This window comes from Stegostoma tigrinum, chromosome 11 (genome assembly GCF_030684315.1).
Source record: "Stegostoma tigrinum isolate sSteTig4 chromosome 11, sSteTig4.hap1, whole genome shotgun sequence".
NCBI classification, from domain to species: Eukaryota; Metazoa; Chordata; class Chondrichthyes; order Orectolobiformes; family Stegostomatidae; genus Stegostoma; species Stegostoma tigrinum.
Genome location: NC_081364.1, coordinates 49,429,290 through 49,453,253, shown reverse-complemented (window position 1 = coordinate 49,453,253; position 23,964 = coordinate 49,429,290). Strand labels below are relative to the sequence as shown.

At 41.3% G+C, this 23,964-nt stretch overlaps 1 protein-coding gene and 1 long non-coding RNA gene across 11 annotated transcripts in view; one reads left to right on the top strand and one right to left on the bottom strand.

Moving 5' to 3' along the window:
* Nucleotides 1-23,964, bottom strand: part of cadpsa (Ca2+-dependent activator protein for secretion a) — a 491,603-nt gene that overhangs the window by 6,708 nt on the left and 460,931 nt on the right. For all 10 annotated transcript variants that reach the window (XM_059649938.1, XM_059649939.1, XM_059649942.1 and 7 more), the window contains one exon: nt 12,646-12,750. In XM_059649938.1, the coding sequence (XP_059505921.1) occupies nt 12,646-12,750 (105 nt within the window). The remainder of the gene's footprint in view (nt 1-12,645; nt 12,751-23,964) is intronic.
* The window catches only part of LOC125460482 (uncharacterized), a 134,010-nt gene that overhangs the window by 46,440 nt on the left and 63,606 nt on the right, over nt 1-23,964 (top strand). The gene's annotated exons all lie outside the window — the stretch shown is intronic.

The window sequence follows — 23,964 nt, the reverse complement described above, 5'->3', positions numbered from 1 at the left end:
ATTGTATGAGGGAAATGTTCCTTCCTGCAGTTAAAAGTATGTTTCCCATAAAAATTGCACAGTAGAAGATTTAAAATTTGTTGTGTTATTCTTCAAGTGTCAACTGGAAATTAAAATCTGTTTTTAAAAATATTAGAGATCTTTACAGAAATTTTAACACGCAAGAGGCAGCCATAACATGGGTCAGTGAGAGTCTTGACAGATCTTGGGCTGGTGGCTCCCTACAACTTAATTTAAGAAACAGAATTAGAAAATGCAAGTTAGGCATGTGTTTAACATGAAGAAAATACAGTAATGGAAATAGTGGAGAAAAAGTAAACGAGAAAGGCTGTTTAGTCTTCATAAAGTGTACTTGTGTTACAGCTAGGAAGAAATTAATTAGGTATTTGCACTTATATAGTGCTTTCCATTACCTTGGGACATCCTTAGGTGTTTTTCATCCAATGAAATATTTCTATTGTCAATGCAATTGTAAGCTCTGAAACGTGGCAAGCAATATGTAAAAGACAGAAATGTGATAAAGACCAGATAGTCTGTGTTTAGGTTCTAGCTGATGAAGAAATACTCTCAAGATAGCGGAAAGAATTCCTACTTTAAAATATTGCCATATGATTTTTTTTTAAACATTCAATTGACACTGGATATTGGTTTAACATCTCATTCAAAATATGTCAACCATTGCCAGACCCTCACACTTGGGCCGGCAATCTTTGTTGGATTACTGTGAAGAGCTCATCTGTGAACATAGAGATAATGAGAACTGCAGATGCTGGAGAATCCGAGATAACAAAGTGTGGAGCTGGATGAACACAGCAGGCCAAGCAGCATCTAAGGAGCACAAAAGCTAAGATGCTGCTTGGCCTGCTGTGTTCATCCAGCTCCACACTTTGTTATCTGTGAATATAAGTGGCTTCTGTAGCAGTGCACTGGAAGGTCAAACTAAATTAGTGCTCAAGTCATTGCAGAAGGACTTGAATCCATGATCTCTTGGCCAAAAGTACTGCTACTGAGCCACAGTTGTTACTAAAAGCATATGATATAGGTGAGAGCTTTATTACATTAAAATTCAGCTATGTTCAATTGACTATTTTCCTTTTTTCTCATTTTAACTGATCATCAGAACTTATGAAAACCCCCTATCAGCCTCTTCAAGCTTTATTTTACCAAATCTTCTGTTTATTTTCTGAAATCTTTGGAAGTAAACTTCCCAATGATTAAACAGTAATCTTTTAACCCAACTAGCAGCAGGCATTAACAATCCACATTGCAATTCCTACATTTCTTTTGATATTCATAGAATGAAGCTGCAATTCAGCTTGGAGCTTGTTTTTTTTTGGAAACACATAGAAAATAAGATCTCATTTACAACAGCAATAATCCTTGCAGTGGTTAATGTACAATGAAAGAGAGACAGAAATGTTATCATTGGGTCAAACACATTTTTAACAGTTTACATGATACACACAAATTTAACATGGTACCATTAATATATGCAGGAGTACAAGAGTTGCGTAGCTGATCATTATTTATTTTGCATGTTTCAGTCAATTCTTTTACAGACATCATTATTTTCATGCATAATTATATATGTCAATGTTATTATTTATAATGCATACTCTTTTTCATGCACTTCAGTATTTCCTTTAACTATACAAAGTATTGTAATAATTTTCCTCTCACTAGTTCAGGAACATTTGGATCTACCAGGTCAAATCAACGTATGCAAAATAGTGCTGAAATTTTTACCCGAGCACCATAAACAGTAAGCTTGTACTTAAATCTTAGAAAAGGAACAGGAGTAAGCCATTTGGTTTCTTGGCATGCTCATTCATTTGCAGAAGATCACAGAATAATTAAGAAAGCATTTTGACACAACTTAGTTTGTCTATCCAAAGATTAACTGTTTGAGCATCTTACACTATTCAAGGATGATATATGACTGGTTACCGGCTATACACCTTCCCAATATTCCTTTTTAATGGAAAGAACAATGGGACACACTGCATAACAGGTGGCTGATCCAACGTAATCACATTTACATTCACCAAAGGGAACATTTAACTGAATATGTGTCCTTTAGCTTTAGAACATCATTCATCAAAAAAGGTGTACAGTACTCTACATTTATCTCAAATGTAATAGTTTGGAAGACCAGTAAAACTTGGAAAAAAAATGATGCTATCTTATGTCTCTTTAAAAAAGGTCACCTGCAACATCTCACACAAATGATCAGTTCTTTGTGTGTAGACACTTGGCTTGAGCAAGCTTTCAGAAAGGCAGGAAAGAAAGAAGAATGATCAGTCGATATAAACAGAAACAGAAACCCTAGCTTTCTATATTCTACAAAAGTGGCAAGTCAAGCTGACACGGTTGTCAATAGCCCAGATTTTTCCATGGCAAAATAATTGTTTCTGAAATGCAGATGGGAGTTGTGCATTGGGACCCTGTGGAATCCTTATTGTAGCCGTCTCTGAGAGAGTTGCTGAGGAAATTTAAAATTCTTCTGGGCAATTCTCCTATGGCTGGAACTCAAATGTATCTTTTTAAGAACATAGGAAACAGAAGCAGGAGTTGTTCCCTGTTGTTCCCACAAGTCTGTCCCACCATTGTACAAAATCACAGATAGTTGCCCTGCACCGGGCCTCAACTCCTCTTTCATGCCAGCTCATCAGAGCCCTTAACTCCTCGATGTTCTAAAAAAAATGATTTACCTCCTCCTTACATACTTTTGGTGATCCAATCTCCACAATACCCTGGACGAGAGAATTCCAAACCTCTAGGAGAAGAAATTTCTTCATACTGCAGTTTTAAATCTGTGTCCTTATGTTGTAACCATGTCCCCAAGGAGATTCTCCTACCAGTGGAAACATCTTCTCAACATCTACCCTGTCAACTTCCCTTAGAACCTTATATTTTTCAATAAGATATCCCTTATTCTTCTCAACTGTAAAGAATAAAGGCATAACCTGTTTTGCTGTCCTAGATAAGTCAGGGCCTCATTCAGGAATCAGCCTTGAGAATCTCTTTTGAACTGCATCCAATGCCTACATATTCTTTCTTAAATACAGGGACCAAAACTGTATACAGTGCAGCAGGTGTAACTTCACTGATCCCCTGTACAGTTGTAACAAGACTTTCCTATTTTTAAACTCAAATCCCAGAGCAATAAAGGCCAAACTCCACTTGCCTTCTAAATTTCTTAGTATGAATGCATGTTAAACTTTTTGTGTTTGATGCATGCTAACACCTAGCTCCCTTGTGCTGCATGTTTTTTTGGAGTCTCTCTTCATTTAAATAATCGTCTGCCTTTGATTCCCAAAACGCATGATCTCATGATTCTTGTGTTAAACTCTACCCGCCAAGTTTTGCCAGCTCACTCAATTTATCTATATCACTTTGCAGATTCCCTATACCTTCACCATAACATACCCACCTACCTTGTATCAGCAGCAGATATGGATAAATTACACTCTACCCCCTCCTCCTTAACATAGATCATAAATAATTGTGGCCCTAGGATTGACTCATGAAAACTTCACTAATTACATCTTTTCAACCTGAAAAATACCCACTAATGTTGTCTTCTGTGATAACCAATCTTAAATCTATACTAATACATCATCCTATTACTGTGGGCTCCTATCTTGTGTATTAACCTTTAAAGTAGCATCTTATCAAACGCTTTCTGAATATCTGAATACACGACAGCTACAGTTAATTGACTCTCGTTGTTACATCCTCAAAGAGTCCTAGCAAATTTAGCAAACATGATTTCCCATTTACGATGTTGACTCAGTTTTTCTAAATGTCCTGCTCTTTGTTCATTAATCAACGAGTATTTTCTCAATGATGGATTTTGGCTAACTGCCCTATAATTTTGTGCTTTCTACTTCCTTTCCTAAACAAGGGCACCACATTAGCAGTATTCTAATCCACTGGAACCCTCCTGTAATGTAGCTGAGTTCTGGAATATTTCAGCCAATGTCGCCACTGTCTCTGCAGACACATCCTTTAAAACCCTGGGATGGAGGCTATCTTGTCCTGATGTCTAGGTCTTATATTCCATTAGCTCGTCAAGTACTTTGCCCTTCGTGATAGGGCCTGTCACAATATCTTTCCTCCCATCAGCACCTTCCTTATTTGATATATTTGGGATGCTTACAGTATAGACCATCACGAAGACTGATGCAAAACACTGGTTTAATTTATCTGCCATTTCCTTGTTCCCTATAGTCAACTTTGTACTTGCATACTCTAGGACTTGTACATACACTTTAGCTGCTCTCTTTCTTTTTTACGTGCCCATAGAAACTCTTGCTGTTTGATTTTATATTTTTCACCAGTTTACTTTCATGATAAATTCTCTCTCTTTTTATTAGCTTTTCAGTCATCCATTGCAAGCTCAAAAAATCCCAATCTTAGCACTGCTTTTTGCCTCTTCGTGTGCCGTAGTTTTTGATTAGATACTCTCCTTGGCTGCTTTTGATAACAGTAGGATTAACATTCTTCTCATTCTTCTTTTTAACCAGAATAAATCTTTGGTGAACATTATGAAATGTTTGCCATTGATTGTCAACTGATGTTCTTCTTAATCTATTTTCACAGCTTGCTTCAGACAATTTTTTTTTATATCTGTCTACCTGCCATTCCTTGAATTGAGAATACTGATTTGAGACTGGAATTGCTCTCTTCAAACAGAATCTGAAATTCAACCGTGTTGTGGTTTCAACTTGTAAGTAGATTCTTAACTATGAGATTCCTGATTAATCCCACCTCAATACACATCACTTGAAGGCAGGCATCTCTATTGCCTTCTTAATCACTTTACCGACCTGACTAGTGGATATACACACCTAGGTCCCAGCAATCCTTGGTGGTTCCTAAGGTCCTACCATTCATCTGGTTTCCTTGCCATTTTTGTACAGTCTGAATGCATTGCCTCACACTTTTCTGGGTTGAATTCCATTTGTATTTATCGGCCCATCTGACCAGCCCATCTATATTTCCTGTAATCGAAGGCTATCCACCTCATTACTTATAACCCACCAATTTTCATGTCATCTGCAAACTTACTGATCAACCCTCTTTCATTCAAGTCTCAATCATTTATATCAACCAGCAAGAGCTCCAACACTGATCCCTTTGACCTCCAAGGGACACAGGCTTCTGGTCACAAAAACACCCCTCAACCATTACCCTTTGCTTCCTGGCAGTCAGACAATTCTGGATCCATATTAGCTAAATTTCCCACGGGCTCTTACCTTCATTATCAGTCTCCCATGTGGGACTTTTTCAAATGCCTTGCTGAAGTCCAAGTTGACTATGTCAAATTCATTGTCCCATCTACAGATATTTTCAAAAATTCAAGACAAGTTGTTTAGACTTAACTTGTCCTTAACAAAGCCATGTTGCCTGTTCTTGATCAATGCCTGCCTCTCCAAGTGCAGATTAATTGTGTCGCTCAGAATTGCTTCCAATAGTTTCTCCACCACTGAAGTTAGACTGACTGGCTTGTAGTTACTTGGTTTGTCCCTTTTTCCTTCCTTGAATAATGGTACACACTGGCTGACCTCCAGCCCTCCGGCACCTCTCCTGTGGCCAGACAGGATTTGAAATTATTGCCAATGCTCCTGACATTTCCTCCCCAGCCTTACTCAACAGCCTGTGATACATTTCAACTGGCTCTGCAAACTTATTTACTTTTAAGCCTGCCAGACCATTTAGAACCTCCTCCCTGTCTATGCTCATTTCTTTAATTATATCACAGTCCTTCTCCCTGGTTTCAATACCAACATTGTCCTTTAACTAGCGAACACTGACTCAATGCGAAAATGACCACTATAATCTTAATATGCCCTACTGTTTCCCTAGTTATCCTTTCACTTTTAATGTACTTATACAATAACTTAGGATTTTCCTTCTTTTTTGCTTTCCTAATTTCCTTTTTTAGTCTGTCCTTACACATTCAGTGCTCCTCCAAGGGGGCTGCTGTTTTAAGCTCTTGGTACCAGCCACAAGCTTCTCTTTTTCTCTTTATCCAACCCTGTATATCCTCGGATATCCAGGGTTTGTTGGGTTCATTGGTTCCATGCTTTGTATTTATTGGAATATTCTGACCCTGCCCATTCCCCATTTCCTTCTTGAATGTGTTCTACTGCTCTGACATAAATTTACTCAAATGTATCTCCTTCCATCCATTCTGACCAAATCACACCTGATTTTATTAAGACTGGCCTTCCCCCAGTTTTGAACTTCGATTTAGGCAAATCCTTGTCTTTTTCCAGAACAATCTTGAATCTAATGGAATTACGATTGCTTCTGAAAAATGCGCCCCCTCTGATATTTCAAAGATTTGCCTGGCTTCATTGTCTAAAATGAAGTCCAGGACCATTCCCTCCCTTGTAGGCCATTCTACATACGGGCTTAAAAAAGCTCTCCTAGATGTATTTTCAGAATTCCACTTCACCTAAACCTTTCACACTATGACAGCCCCAGTTAACACCAGGGACATTCAAAACATCTACTGTCACTACCCCATTACTTTTACACTTCTCTGGAATTTGTCTGCATAATATGCTCTTCTATTTCTTTCAGACTATTATGGGCCTGTTAGTACACTCCCAACAATATGGCTGCTCTTTTTTGGTTTTAAAGTTCTATCCATATGGCTTTATTTGATGAGTCTTCTAAGATGTCATCACTCCCTACTGGTGTACTTGATTCCCTGATCAATATTATGGCACCCCCTCCTCTTTGATCTCCTTCCCTGTCTTGTCTGAAGACTCTATATCCTAGAATTTTGAGCTGCCAATCCTGCCTCTCTTTTAACCATGTTTCAGTGATAGCAACTACTCCATATCTTTATGTTTTAATTTGTGCCGTCAACTCATCTGCCTTGCTTGTCTGACTCCTTGCATTAAAATAAATACCATCAAACCTTGCCAAACTCCCTGTGCTTTAACAGGTCGATAATTTCTGCGCCCTCCAGTCTCAATTGCCGTTTCTTCTAATTTTGGCCATACACCTCCCCCTGCTGAACCTTCTCTCTGAACTGCGTCCCCCTGCCCATCAAGTCAGTTTAAACTCTCCCCAACAGCACTAGCAAATGTTCCTGCCAAGATGTTGGACCCATTCTGGGTCACACGTAACCTATTGACCTTATACAGGTCCCATTGTCCCCAAAAATAGGACCAAGGTCTAGCGGTCTAAAGCTCTCCCTCCTGTACCATCTCTCCAGCCACACATTTATCTGCATTAACCTCCCATTTCTGTACTCACTATCACCAGAAATAATCCAGAGATCATTGCCCTTTGGTCCAGTTCTTTAGTCTACGTCCTAGCTCCCTAAAATTCGCTCGCAAGACCTAATTCCTTTATCTACCTGCGTTGTTGGTACCAACATAGACAATGTTCTCTGTCCGTTTGCCCTCCCCTTTGTAATGTCCTGCTGCTGCTCAGTGACATCTTGACCCTGGCACCAGGAAAGCAACATTTCAACCTGGAATCTTTTTTATAACTGCAGAAAATCTTGTCTGTTCCCCTTACAGTTGAATATCCTACCACCATAATAACTCTGCTGTGCTTCTTCCTGCCTTCTTGTGCAGCAGACCCACCATGTCGTTGGTTTTCACTGCTTTCCTCTGCACAATCTTCTCACCTAACAATATCCAAAGTGGTTTATCTATTTAGAAACGGGGGTGGCCACAGGGTACTCCTGCACTACCTGCTTTTTTCTACTCCGCTTGGTCTTCCCGCCTTTTCAGTCTTCATCTGCAGTGTGAACATGTTATCCATGGCATACTCAGCATTGCGGATACTCCACAGCTCCAGCTCCGAAATGCAGTAACTACAGCTGGACGTACTTCCTGAACATGTGGCCATCAGGGCACTGAAGCTTCCATGATTTTCCATGTAGGAGAGGAGGAGCATATCACAGGTACAAACTCTGCTGCTATCACTTCTCTTAAACCTTTTAGTCACTGCCTTTTTCTAAAAAAAACGCTACAACACTAGAAGCTTACTCCCTTATGCTAACTTTACCTTCCTTACCATACTTTGCTTACTTATGTTATTTTTATTGTCTTGGTCCTGACTTACACTTATTCCTGTAGTTTCTCAGATAATCCCTTCTTCTAAAAAATACACATTTTAAGATCACAATCCAATCAACCTACCACTGCCCTGCGGTGGCACTGTCTTCTCAGTCAGCACCCCCCTGAAGCTGAAGCTGCAGCTGCTAAACTAGGACTCCCCTCTAAACAGATCTTCTTGCTGCCGTGTTAAAGTGCCTGGTCCCTGACCCTGGGCCTCAATATATCCTCTTGGTGTCTCCCTCTCTCTGCTCTGCTCTAAAAATCCATATTCCACGTTACCAGCGTCCGTCTGATTTGCCCAGTCAAACTGCTGGTTACAATCACCAATAATAATTGTAGTGCCCTTTTTACACACCTCCATTATTCACTGATTCACAATTTGTCATACAGTCAGGAAATTGTTTGGGAGTTTATGAGCAACTTCCACCTGTGACTTCTTTCCATTGCTATTCTTTATTCCACCAAAACTGATTCCACATTTTGGTCAATTACACCTGTATCACTACTCACCACTGCACTGATTACCTTCCTTTAATAACATTGCTACTGATCCTTCTGTTTTTTTTTGCCTGTTCTCCTGGAATGATAAATACCATTGAATATTGAGCTTCCAGACTTGGTCACTTTGCAACCACATCTCTGTAGTGGTTATCAAGTCATAATTATTTATTTTCTCGTGTGCTGTTAAATCACCTATTTTGTTGCAAATACCATTATAATGTACCATTATTACTTACTCTGGTTCTAACTTCTGCTGCACACTGTTGCATATACTTTTTTGCCATCTCTTGTCACACTTGGGCTCTTGCTCACCTCATGACTACACACGCTTCTGCTGTCTTGCTTCATTTTGATTTTTTAAATTTCCCTTCAATTGAACCCTTCCCACCCAGTAATTAATTTAAACCCCTATCTACAACCCTTTTTAGATAAATCAACAATACATTGGTTCCAGCATGGTTCAATGGAAGCCTGTTCCAAACAAGCCGCCCTTTTTGTCAGTACTGGTGTCAGTGCTCCATGAACTGGAATGCATTCCACCCACACCAATCTTTGAGCCACACATCTACTTCTCAACTCTTATTTAGCCTATCCCAAAGTAGACATGGCCCAGGTAGTAAGCTGGACATTATTACTTTTGAGATGTTGCTTTTTTACTGAATTCCTCAGCAGAATCTACATCGTTGGTACCTAATGGACCATGTCAATTGGACCCTTCCCTTGCCATTTCAAGTTACTCTCCAGCAGAGAAGAGATGTCCTGAACCTTGTACTGGTAACCAACACAGCTGGGGGCTATAATCTCATGCCAATTAGGTGGATAAGGGGACTGGCTGAGGCCCTAAAGCTGAATTCTGGATCCCCATAGCTGACCAGTATTCACACTCTTCTGTTCCTGACCATGGACCCAATTTGATCTAATTAATGTCAGGGCTCTGATGGTCTCCTGAACAGGATGTCCTGGTATCTCTTCCCCTCCGCAACATGTCTCAATGTTTACAGCTTGGAGTCCAGGTCATCAACTCTGTGCCAAAGTTCCTCGAGCAGCCAAAGCTCGATGTAGATGTGGTCACTGTGGATCATAACACACCTGCATAGCCATCTCTATTCTATTTATTTAGTTACTTTGGATGTTAAATTGTTTAAAAGTGAATTTGGTAACATTATTCCTCAGCTGTAATAATGTCTTCTGATTTAAGCCGTTTGACAACTCAGAGAGGGCATGGCAGAAAAATGCACCAATCACCTATATGCTTTTCTGTAACACTACACTTTGGCTCTGACAGGTAGAAACAGACTGAAGGGTCTCTCTGCTCCTGGTTTGATCTCCCACTGCTTCTGCCCTTCTCACACAGGTCCACCCGACTGGTCTGCTTCACTGATAATGCTAATCTGCTGCACACTCCTCTCTGGGTCCCTCTAGATTTAAATCGGGCAGCTCAGATGGTTCCACTGCAATTGTTCAATTAGTTACTCTTGAGTAACTATTAAACTGACCTCACAACTTATCTCAAGCACATTCAACTACATCTCACCTCTGCAGACCCTACATACTCGCCAAACCCTGGCCCACCTTCCCTTCCCTCCCCAGGAAATGATACCTCCCATTGTAGACCCAACCATCCTGGCCCCTTGCCACCAGACCTGAACCTCCTCCCTCACCGACTGCCTGATCTGATCCCCACCCCCCCACCCCTCCTCCTCCTCAGCCATTGAACCCCTTGGAGAAGCAGTACTGCTTGAAAGTCAGCCAAACATTCATAATGACACAATAATTGACTTGAATGAGTATCACCAAAGACCTGTATTAATGGACACCTGCCAAAGCAGTCAATTAGAGGATTTTACTTTAAAAGACAATTGCTGAGGGCAGCAACTTGTGTTTTTTTTTAAACTTAGACAGTGGGACTCTTAATAAAGTATTCAGATTGCGACATTACCTGTCCTACAGGAGCATTTATATCTATTCCATCAGTTTGTGACCCTTCCACTGTGGATTAAAGGGTTTGGACCAGCCAAAATGGGGTCCATTTGAACTCAGCTCGGATCAATTGAAATGATCCTGCTAGATTTGGATTTCCTATCTAAATAAATTATGACCTTAACGTTGCTCCATCAGCAACATTTGCATCTGCTGGAAATAGGACAGGGCCTCCACATCTGGTTTCCATTGCACTTTTAAAGATATATGGTGTCATTCTTGCTCAGTAAAGATTTGGCCCGTTTGGAAATTTGGAAAAAGAATCCAATAAGAAATTAGTTTAATGTTGCCAGTCATCATGATTGAGATTGTCTGAAAGGATGGTTGAAGAAGGTTCTAAAGAAATTTTGAGAGAAAAGTACTACATATATATTTGCATTTCAAAATAAATGTAGCATTAGGAAGATAGACCTGGGGAGTAGAACTAATTGCATAACTCTTTCAAAATGTCGGTACAAATCTGATGGGCTGAATAATCTGCTTCAATTCTGTATCATCATGTGAATCTTTGCGTGGGGATACTGAAGTTAACTGTAGCACCCCTACTGTCATTCCAACTGAGTTCAGAGAACTCTGTCAGTGCAGATTGCAAATCAAATCTGGGCCCTTCTGGTTTGTATTACTCAGTTACATGTCTCATGAATAACTAGGGGAACTGGATGTTATTCCTTTCATTTTATTTGGAAGCACCAAGGTTGCTAGCCCATAGTCAGTAATAAGAATCCAACTTGTGTTTCATAAATATTGACATTCAGTCATAGTATGCCTCCGAAGGAATGTTACAGGACAAACAGATTCAGTAAGTACAAAAATATCAAGTGACAAAAATTGTCACAAAATGCAAAAATGAACCCATGGTTACTGCAATCTCAAATATAAAGTGATGCCACCATTTTCCTATTTAGCTTTAATTTAAAAATTAGAACGGCTTTATTAGTTTATGGGTGAATTGTGCTATAATTGTAGTGACTCCAGCTCTGTTGTTATTTTGAAAGGGGGAAGTACATGTGTTAATAATACCTTTCACAACCTCAAGACATCCTGAACTCCTTTACAGTTTTGAAGTATAATTGTAGCGATTGGGGGTGTGGTTGGTTAGCTCAGTTGAGCGGTTAAGATACAGACTGAGACTAACAGCATGAGTTCAATTTCTGTACTGGCTGAAGTCACCATGAAGGTCCTGTCTTCTCAAACTTGTCACTCGCTTTAGGCATGACGACACTCAGGTTAAACCATCACAAGCTGTCTCTGTCTGTGTCTGTCTCTCTCACTCCCCCTCTCCCTCTCCGAGAGCAGCCCTAGCCCTCCAGTCCTTTGGGAATTGAATGAAACTATCTACCTCCTTGGCGATATTGAGAGGGGGTATGCGCTTGGGTGAATTTATCCTGGACAGAAATCTACCCCCTTCTTCTAAACTCCAAAATAAAATTCTAGGTAACAAGGTCATGATTGATCTTTTCAGCCTGCTGTTAAGTAAGGTCAATTAATGGCCACTTAAGGGCCTATCCCACTAGATCCCCGAACACCTGCCTCCCTTGTGAGCAACAACGATGGAAACCATGACTTGCGGTGGCCTCTACTCATTCCAACCTGGAGACAATTACAGGGATGGATGGAGGGCAAGCGTGTGGCTTCTGAAAGTCATCCACCTGCCTTTGTTTACGACTACCCCTTCCCTTCCAGTGGCTACCACACAGCGTCAATAAGATAAAGTAGTCTTTCCTTCTCATTGTTGAGTTCCCCTGAGGAGGAGGAAGACTGGTTTAGTGGTGAACTTAAGGAAGCAGAAGCTGCCAGCTTCTGATTGGTAAGCAGCTTCTGGTGACCTGGGACACCAGTGTTGAGCCAGTGATTTGCCAAGAAACCTGCCCCCACATGCCCATTAACTCTTAATGAAACAACTCATGGGTGATGAGGTTTTCTTTGGTGTTAGTTGCCACCTAACAAACTCGTCCCATACTTAACCAAAAATGGGCAAGTTTCCCAGAGGCATGGCTCGCTACATATATATTTAGTATCATAAAAATCCGAGACTTAAAATTGGCTAATTTTATCAAAAGGGTTTTCTCACCTTGACAAGTCTGATGAGGATTTTTAGCTGGTAGATGTGAAGTTGTAGATCCATACGATCTGTTAACCAGGTGCAGATCACATTCATGGAGCTTGTGTACCATTGCTGAAAAAGAAAAGGTGACATTCTCCAGCATAAGAACTAAAGTTTCTTAGTGTTGAAATACATGTTTAAGGAGTCTCAGTATTAAATGCTTGAAATGGATGAATGAATACAATGGTTAGGGATGCCATTGCAGGCACAATACATTTTGAACAAAGTAATTTAGGTTGTAATAAGTACTGGCACAAACCTCATTGTAATTTCTGCAGCAATTTTAACTGTTGTGGCAAAAATTGTATTCGTATGTTACAATCACATAAACGACTCCAGCTCTGTTGTTATTTTGAAAGGGGGAAGTACATGTGTTAATAATAACACCTTTCACAACCTCAAGACATCCTGAACTCCTTTACAGTTTTGAAGTATAACCACTATTATGATGTAAATCATGGCAGCAAACTCAAAAGTCCCACAAAACACAAGGAGATAATGATCAAATCATCTCTTTCTTTAAAAGAGGGTGATATTAGTTGCCTGAAGGACACAATTACAGAATCAGATTATACCAATTATTCTAGTTGTATTGTACTGTAACTTGGGACAAATGATAGTCTAGCAAGATCTCAGTATCGCAGATTTACACTTGCTGTATTTTCAAGTACTGTGATATTGTCCTCACTAAGGATCAATGCACTTAGAGTAATATAAACCAATAACATTGCACATTTAATATCCTTTCTTGTGCAGAATTAGAGGCTCTTATCTGGGTATGACGGTGGGAGTGATACCAATTGGCCTAATCATCCTTTGAGAGGCCAGGGAAAACAGTCTGCTAGAGTCTCAGATCCTGGCTTCTGCCCAGTATCAACGTTGGAAATCTGTGGGTATGAGGCAAGGACAGGATCAGGTTTGTTATCGCCTTCCAAATTCAAATGCTGCTGGCATTTAAATTATGGCTTCACACATGAAGAACGGGCACCTCAGTGAGGTAAAAAAACTGCTTCAATGGAACTGCAACACAGTGTTATCAGATGAAGAACAGTTTCAGTTGATCTGCTTATACTTTCCTCCTGTTCATTTGAATAATTAACCCTGTCATTTGTTAACATAATCATTCCAAAGCTTGAATATTTCCAAGTGAAATTCCAGTTGTGACATCTTGGTTTGTCCACAAAACAAAGATAATTGTTTTTTCCTTATGTCTGCATTAGTGGTCTGTGGATAAGCTGGATGCAGGGAAATGTTTCTCTACAATAGTGAGCTTCCCGCAACGAATTCTAATCAGGCACAATTGTAAGATTAATAGAACTGAAATGTTCCACTTTTATACTACAGCATTTATTTGATGCATGCTTAATGATGACTAATAAATCCTGTGACAATAAAATGTCAACATATTTGAGAATATGGCAACGTTACATCATTGCAGAGACTTTGCATCAATGCAGCTAGTTTCAGATTAGGGAGAATCAGACCAAACTTGTAACTGATTGCAATGAAACTATTGTGAATTCTGTGATCATCATACTGTGATTCATGATATATTATCTAGCTCCAAAGTTGGTTAATAGAACTGCATTAGCAATTATGTAACATTTAAATGCTGCTTGATTAGGAGTACTGCAGTATTACTTATGTAGTATTTCTGCTGAAATACACTGAATGCAGTAAATTATGCTTGCTGATATACTTTCACAATGTAGTTACTTTCTAAAGTGGTGGTGAGTTACAGATCATTCAGTGAGTCCAAACTGCTGTTGTAACATATACTTTTACATGCGTGCTGTAGCCTGTAGCTATGGATAGTGATGACTGATTATATGACCAGGGCTCTCTCCCACTCTAAGGCCTGTTCATAGTGTATGTTGGTAGCATTTGCAGGCTCGTATTCATTTTGGATATGATAATGAAGGTATCGTTCTTGGCCAATAAATCCTGACGCAGGACTCAAATCCAGAGGGTGGAATCTTATAGGGGTCTGAGTGATGTGGACTATGGTGACATTTGTGGCACGATCGGATGAGAAGTCTGGTGAAACCCATCTCGACGATGGTAGCAATTTGCGTCATCTTCCATGCTTTTCACAAGCGGAGGTGTAAATAACACTCATTATTGGCTGTTAAACACCCTGTTAACACCACAACTCACCTCATAATATTCAGCTTCCCAGCTTACCAAACTCTCCAAATAAACTAGACATTGGGAAAACACAGGAAAGAAACCAGAGTGAGTACCTGATGGCTTTAATTTGCTGGTTGCTCCAAATGACCTCTGAGATTGAATCAGGGCACCAACATTTCAAAGCATGCTCCACTGACATTGGTCATACGCATCCCACATCCACAGATACTGGTGTCTGACACTTGCCAGCTTATAAGAACCTGAATGACACATTTTCGACCCGCAATTAGTACTCTTCTGTCCTTCCAACTATCATTGTAATGCTGCAGCAAGGTCATTGTGCAATATGGACATATACCCAGTTCACGAATTGGACTAGGCTGCATCTCCTGGCTTTTCCCTCACTGTCAAAGTGCTCACTGACTGTGAAGCCACCTAAATGAATACATCATTGCCTTGCCTTTTCACACTTTGCCCTTTCAGCCAGAGATACCCAAGCTCATACTGTGGTTGTGTCTTGCCATTTACCATGGACACAAAACCAGAAAGCTTATTATACCTTTAAGCAGGCCTCAATCAAGAGGGATAGCCTTCACTCAGAGGGTCCTGATGCATTACATCATGGGCAGTATCTAATAGCTGACCACCCAAACAGAGTGTTGCCTAAGTCAGGACTGTCACTTGTTGGCGTTTTTCTCATGGAATGCAAGGAGGCTAATTATTACAAAAGATGAAAGTGGGTGGCACATCTATTGCTGTTGGTGCAGCTGGGAAGTTGTTCTGAACAAGCAGACAGCATAGAGGGCTTGAAGGGTTAGTAGTATCGGGGGTTCGGGTGAGAGTGAGTGGGGAAGAAGTTGCAGGCAATACCGAGAGTAGTAGAGCATGTGGCTTGGTGAATGGGGGGTGCAGGAGATTTAGTGCATGGTACTGGAAAAAGCACGGCTGCACTTATGCTGGCAGAATGGAGAATGACATTAACCTTCTTCCTACAATGCTGAGCATTCCTCTGGATGACTGAGACTGCTGTAATCTGGTGGCAACCTCAGACCAGACAGGTAAGGCCTAGTGTCATGGCCTCTATGACAAGGTTATGCATCATCCCATTCAGCAGGACCGCCAGGACGCTGTCTGCAGAATAGCGCGTCAATTTCCTTCTGTCTGCTCTAGCCAGGGCAAATGTCAGAATTGCACTGGGCAGGTCCAGACTGACAGTGTTTGTTCAGGTGCACGATGGGCTTTCAAAGATGGTTAGGGCACTAGGAATGCTGATGAATTCCCAGATATATGCTGAGTGGCAAGATGTTGTGGGAATGACATGTGGTAAGGTGGTGGTGGAGACTGTATATATGAGAGATGCCACGGGGAATGTGTAGGTATTTAATGAAGAGAGTTTGATAAGTTACAGTGAGAAAACTGTTTGGCTTCGTGGCAAGCAACTCTCCAAAAATCTCAATGTAACTCAGACTTACTAAAAAAAAAAATTCAGCCCAGAGGTTCTGACTCACAGGCAGGGACTGTGACAGAGAACAACCAAAATTTGTTTTGGTTGATGTGAGCATAACTCATTCAATCTTACACCTTTACATTTCTGAGGCTTTACAGAACTGCACAAATTGTTATGTTCTTTTACAGAATTCAGCTGCTGTATGCTGTATGGTCTTTTACAGAATTCAACTGCTGTATGTTTCTACATAAACATTTTTGCAAGTTCTTCCACAATTTTAAGCAATATAGGAGTAGAAATGGCACTAGAAAGATCCGATATGGTGGGTGACTTGTGTGTAAACATTCTCAACATAAGAATGCTACCTTGCATATTTGTAAAAGATGAGGCCAGTACTCATTCCTGAAACAGGCATTTTGTTTATACAACAATATAGCCTATTGCCTACTTTACGATTCCTATTGCAATTTAGGTTGGCCTAAAAAGGGGGAATATCAGCACTGAACTATTTTCAAGCCTACATATGGCTGAATCGACAGCTCATAAAGCCTGCAATCAAAAAGGTCTGTTTTGCGAAGAAAATCTACGTAATGTGGAACAGTAAGGGACGCTCCTGCTCCTACTGACTCCACAACAAACTTCAATACTATTGCAGGCCACTGCTTGATCACCTCCCTCCTCTACAGGTCTTAGCAAATGTGCCACTGCCACTGCGACAATTACCTTGAATTGATGTCAACTTTAGTGGCAAGATGCCTGATGGGATATGGTGTTAGCAGCTCACCAGCCTAACTAAGATGAAATCTGGATTTCAACTTTAATTGGACTCAGGTTCAGCTATTCCACACAAGGATTATTTTCTGAAACACCATTAAGCTTTTCTTCCAGGCCTTTGCCTTCTCATCCTGTTCTTTGGTGAGGAAGACCTTTGTGATCTTCAGCATTCACGCTCCACCTGAAACCCTCCTCTGGCTTCTCACCTTGTCTGGATCTGTTCATTTAGAACCGCTGGCTGTAGCTCAGCTGTCAAAATTTCTTTGCCTCCCCTACTCACTCTAATCTGTCTCCTTTTGACTTTTCTGCACTCCATTCCCTTCAATCTAACTCTAACATTGCCATGCGCTCAACGGACAATGCGGTGCTGTTATCGCCTGGAGAATGAACCTCTTTCCTCACAAGGCCAAATGCTAACTCTCTTCCTGATTTAAATTGGATCATGACCCCACCACTGAGCATCAAGACATTGTCATCACATTTGTCACTAACCTCTGAAGGTCTTCCTCACATGGCCTGTAACCTTTAAACCTAAAGACTCCATTAATATGAAGATGGGGTTTTGGCACTTATTCATGGAACAACTCAGATGTTCTGATGTTAGGTTGTGCTGCAGGAGTCTGACCAAAAAAAAATTGATTTTTTTTGGCTCCGACTGTTTATCCAATGACGAGTGTCATTTCTTTTTAACATTGAGCAATCTGGTTTTTCCGTCTCTTTCCAAAGATCATAAACACTATATTTTCTCTCTATCTTCTTTTCTCTCCATCTTCGGTCCGCCTCCCCCTCTGTCCCTATTTATTCCAGAACCCTCTCCCCATCCCCCTCTCTGATGAAGAGTCTAGGGCCGAAACATCAGCTTTTGTGCTCCTGAGATGCTGCTTGGCCTGCTGTGTTCATCCAGCTTCACACTTTGTTATCTACTATTCTGGTAGACCAATAGTTTCAGCCTGTTATTACCTGGTGTGAATTTCACTCAATATCTTCCAATCTACATCTGTGACACTTTCCAATGTCCTCTGTTGCTTTAATAATTTTAAATTTCCTAGCCCTAATCATCTTATCTTCACTCTGGACGGCCAATCTCTCTGCATCTTGATCTGCAACAGGAAGGATTGCAAGTTCTCTACTTCTTCCATGAATGGACGACCACCAATATCGATTCAAGAATCAGTAACCTCTGCCTGGCTAAAAATGTTCTCACACTGAAAAACATCCCCTTCAACTACTTACTCAGAACTAAAAAAAAGATGCTGTAAGGGTACACACATTGATGACTGTATATTGATGCCATTTTTGCCCTGAATTGGAAAGTGCGATCAACAGTGTTGTCGAACAGCATGTGCTTTGCAATAATCTACTCACTAATATTTATTCGGTTGAGTCACGACCAGTCAGTTTTTTGATTAAAAAAATGCCTTGATTCAAACATGGAGAACTGCAGAGCTGAGGGAAGAGTAACTGCATTTGACAGCAAGGATGCATTTGGCTGAGTGTGGCATTAGGCGGTCCTAAAAAAAGAGTCAATGGGAATAAAGGGAAAACTCTCCATTGGTTGGAGTCACACCTGGCAAAAAGGAAAATATTTGTGATTGTTACAGGTCAGTCACCTTGGTTTCAAGAAATCTCTACGCAAGTTCCTCAGGGTCATGTCCTAGTCCCAACCATTTTTAGCTGCTTCATGCGTGACCTCCTGTCCATCACAAGGCCAGAAGTGGGGTTGTTCACTGATGACTGCACAAAGTGCAGCATGGCTTGCAACTTCTCATTTACTGAAGTAGCCCACGTCCAAATGTAACAAGGACTGGACAGTTTCCAGGCTTTGGCTGACATGTATCAAATAAAATCTGTGGCACTTAAGTGCCAGGCAATGACTATCTACAATAAGAACAATTTAACTATTCCCACTTTGTAATCAATGACATTCCAACACTGAATCCCCCACTGTCAACAACCTGGGCATTACCATTGACGAGAAACTAAACTAGACTAGCTACATAAATAGTGTGGATATAAGAGCAGATCAGAGCTAGGAATCATGAGACAAGTTACTCATATCTTGACTCACCAAAGCCTGGCCACCATGTACAAGGCACAAGTCAAGAACATTCATCACTTGCCTGGATGAGTGCAGCTTCAATAACACACAAGAAGTTTGACATAATTCAGAAAAAAAACAACCTGCTTGATTGGCACCACATCCCAAACCTCACACCCTCCTCTGCTGACACACAGTGGCAGTGGTGTGTTCCATCTACAAAATGCATTGTGATGACTCACCAAGACTCCTTCAACGTCATCTTCCAAACCCATGACCACTACCAATGGAAGGACAAGGGCAGCAGACACACAGAAATATCATCACCTGCAAGTTCCCTTCCGAGCCACTCACGATCCTTACTTGGGAAATTTTGCTGTTCCTTCAGTATTGCTGATTGTTATTGCAGATGGTCAAATCCTGGAACTTAATCTCTAACAGAACTGTGGACGTATAAACACCAAACAGACTGTAGTAGTTCACAAGGGCAACTAGGAATGGGCAATTTACATTCTCCCTTTTCACATAGCATCCTTGATGTCAGATAGTTACTAATCATGGATCTCCACACATCTTTATGCAATTATACCACAATGGGAAGACAGATCCCAAGAACTACAGCAGCCACGTGCACTCTGGCATTAAACACTTTATTTTAACACAGTGAACTAACTGGGCACCATGATCTGCACTGATGAGACCGAACAAATTTTATGTGAATGTTTTATGTGCCACCGACATTTAACCCACAAGTGAGTGTCCAGGTGTTTGTTATTTGATTTTTCACCTTTCTTTTACACTGATATTTCGGGCTTTGCAGTGTCTAATGAAATTTATAGGACAGCACCTCATCTTTCCATGAGGAACCTTCTAGTTTTCGAGATTTAACATCGAGTTCAATAATTTCAGACTGTAATCTCTGCTTCAATTTGCTTCTTTTGCAGCTTTTGGTTTGATTTTATTTGTATTTTTAGACAGCAGCTGCTCATCATACTGCCATTCACACCTCGTCTAGACAATCCTTCTGTTTCTTTCCTTGTCCCATTACCACTCTGTTTGGCCTTGTCCCACCAATAATGTCATTTCATCCATTCTGACATCCAGCCTATCACAGATCTTTCCTTTTGTTTTCTTTTCTCCTCCTTTTCACTTGTTTAAATTGTATTGTGTAACTAACTTTTCCCAGTATTGATGAAAAGTCATTGATCTAAGAAGTTAATTCTATTTCTTTCTCTACCAGTGTTGCCATACTTTTAGCATCCGGTGTTTGGCTTTTGGATCAATACTTGCACCTAGTTTGTATCAAAAGAGGATATCATTTCATTGTATCATTATCTAACTTTGCACCCAGTAGGTAGCCTCCTGATATTCTATTGTTACTGAGTTATTTATAACTAAGGAACAATAAATGGTACAAGTATAACTATAAGAATGATTCACAAATCACTAAATTTGGCCCATTTTAACTTAGGAGGTGTTTGGTGTAGAAAACAAACTGCAAGAAGTGATCCTTGGAGATAGACATTTAATGGTGGATGAAAACTGAAAGAACTGCGGATGCTGGAAATCAGAAACAAAAACAGAAATTGCAGGAAAGCTCAGGAGCTCTGGCAGCATTGATGGAGAGAAATCAGTTCATGCTTTGGGTCCAGTGATCCCTCTGCAGAACGCTGTATTTAATGAATGGAATGGGGCTCTGAAGTGGCAGCAGGAGACTGCATCACTACCTTTTGGGAAAGCTGACCAAATTAAGTGCCAGTTGAGCACTTAATTGAGCAGCTGCAGGCTTTCCCCGGGACCAAAGACCCTGTGATAGACATCTCAGCCTGAGACAAGCATCAGTCAACAGCACCTGCAGGAGCAGCGGCTGCTGCCAATAATGCATCCACTCTAGGCTGTAGATTTTCAAGGAGAGGTGCCACTCAAAACTATTCTTAGTCTTGCTTCTGTCTTCGTTACCCAACTGCGATCTAATATTTTATACCAATATGACATGTCCTGCCTTTCCTAGATGTCCCAGTTCAATCCTCACACATGTCTAATTTTCCTTCATTTTGCTATCGGGAGAGGTTGGCCTAGTGGTATTATCACTAACCAGAGACCCCAGCTAATGTTCTGAGGACCCAGGTTCCAATCTCGCCATGGTAGATGGTGGGATGTGAATTCAACATCAAAAGAAAATCTGGAATCAAGAGTCTAGTAATTGTGGGAACAAAAACCCCAACTGGTTCATTAATGTCCTTTAGGGAAAGAAACTGCTATCCTTATCAGTCTGACCTACACGTGACTCCAGTGCAACAGCAATGTGGGTGGCTTTTAACGGCCTTCTGGGCAATTAGGGATGGGCAATAAATGCTGCCTGGCCACTGACATCCTCATCCCATGAATGAATGAAACAAAACATGCTGTACATCTCTTCAGCAACCCACTCATATTCCCTTTTTCTTTTATGTTCTATCTCCATCCCATCCAACGTGTAATATTTCAGTCATATCTTGCATGTCGGGTCTTATCCTAAGTAACATTCTAAGCATTGACCTTATCTTGACTCCAGTCCCATTTTATTGATTTCAATTTAATAACATGGGCCTAAAAACTTGGTGCCAGGTTCAAAAAGTTGAATCCAGAGTCTATAACATATATAATAAATTGTGAGGCTGGATGAACACAGCAGGCCAAGCAGCATCTCAGGAGCACAAAAGCTGACGTTTCGGGCCTAGACCCTTCATCAGAGAGGGGGATGGGGTGAGGGTTCTGGAATAAATAGGGAGAGAGGGGGAGGCGGAACGAAGATGGAGAGAAAAGATGATAGGTGGAGAGGAGAGTATAGGTGGGGGGGGAAAGGTCAGTCCAGGGAAGACGGACAGGTCAAGGAGGTGGGATGAGGTTAGTAGGTAGATGGGGGTGCGGCTTGGGGTGGGAGGAAGGGATGGGTGAGAGGAAGAACAGGTTAGGGAGGCAGAGACAGGTTGGACTGGTTTTGGGATTCAGTGGGTGGAGGGGAAGAGCTGGGCTGGTTGTGTGGTGCGGTGGGGGGGAGGGGACGAACTGGGCTGCTCCCCTTCCCTTCCCCAACTGCATCCCTAAACCAGCCCAGTTCGTCCCCTCCCCCCACTGCACCACACAACCAGCCCAGCTCTTCCCCCCCACCCACTGCATCCCAAAACCAATCCAACCTGTCTCTGCCTCCCTAACCTGTTCTTCCTCTCACCCATCCCTTCCTCCCACCCCAAGCCGCACCCCCATCTACCTACTAACCTCATCCCACCTCCTTGACCTGTCCGTCTTCCCTGGACTGACCTATCCCCTCCCTACCTCCCCACCTATACTCTCCCCACCTATACTCTCTCCACCTATCTTCTTTTCTCTCCATCTTCGGTCCGCCTCCCCCTCTCTCCCTATTTATTCCAGAACCCTCACCCCATCCCCCTCTCTGATGAAGGGTCTAGGCCCGAAACGTCAGCTTTTGTGCTCCTGAGATGCTGCTTGGCCTGCTGTGTTCATCCAGCCTCACATTTTATTATCTTGGATTCTCCAGCATCTGCAGTTCCTATTATCTCTATAACATATATTTCTATTTAGCACACTTCCCACATGATACTCCACACACCTTTAAAAAACACCAGTCCATAATAAACACTGTACAGTGGACTTAGTCTGATGGAGCAATGTGTGATTGGAAACTGTAAAAATGTTCTCATTACAATGAAATTCAAAATGGCTGGAGTTATTATTCAATGAGCATCTTTTATACCTCAAAATGGTCACCTTTGTTAAATGTATTATTACATTCAACTGTTAAAACCATAAATAGCGATCATTGCAGGAAAGAAAGATAAACAATTAACTAGTTTTTAGCTAAAAAAAAGTCACAATTTATTCAAGGTTGAGTTAGATAGATTTTTGACAGAGAAGGGAATCAAGACTTAATGGGAGATAGGCAAGAAAGTGGGGTTGAAGCCACATTCAGATCACGGTTGATACTACCAAATTCTCCAGCAGGCATGAAAGTACAAATAGCTGATGACCGATCCGAAGCCTTATATTCCTATTAATTTTGTGACACAGTCCAAGCCATTGGTGAGTGTAGGTGGCACAGGGGTCATGGTGGGGTTGAGACTGTAATTATATCAGCCACGATCTTATCAGAGTGACAAATGGGCTGCTTTTCCTCCTCAGGCCTCTTCTCATTATCCATGTTCTATGGTCTGGGCTACAAGTGAGTGTTAATAGAATGGGACCATAGTGGAGTGTGTTCAGCAGCAAGGGCAAGGCGAATGGCTGTCAGCAGGCCCCTCCTTCCTGATAACAAGTCACTCGCTCATGTACTGAAGGCCTTCAAGGGAGAGCCTTCCCCTGGAAGCCTGCAGGCAAGCACAATAGGATTTGCTATTTGGGATTTGCAACTGTGGGATTAGGCTTCTGAGTGGTCATTATTTGGCTACTTTTTTAAAAATTCATTAATGGGATGGGGGTGTCACTGGCTAGGTAGCACTTACTGCCCATCCATAACTGCACAGAGGGCAGTTCAGATTTAACCACAATGCTGTGGGTCTGGAGTCACATTTAGGCCAGATCAGGTAAGGAAGGCAGTTCCCTTCCCTAAAGTGAACCAGATGGATGTTTCACTACAGTTGACAAAGGATTCTTAGTTGTCGTTAGATTCTTAATTCCAGATATTTTTATTCAATTCAAATTCCACCATCTGCTGTGGCAGGATTCGAGCCCAGGTTCCCACAACGTTTTCTGCTTCTCTGGATTAATAGTCCATCCATAATGCCACTAGGTCATTGCCTCCCTGCATAATGACCTCAGTTGGCGATGGGTAGAAAAGCCATTTGACAAGGCATTCACAGAAAGACCATACAAGAAACAAAACAACTGCAGATGCTTTGTG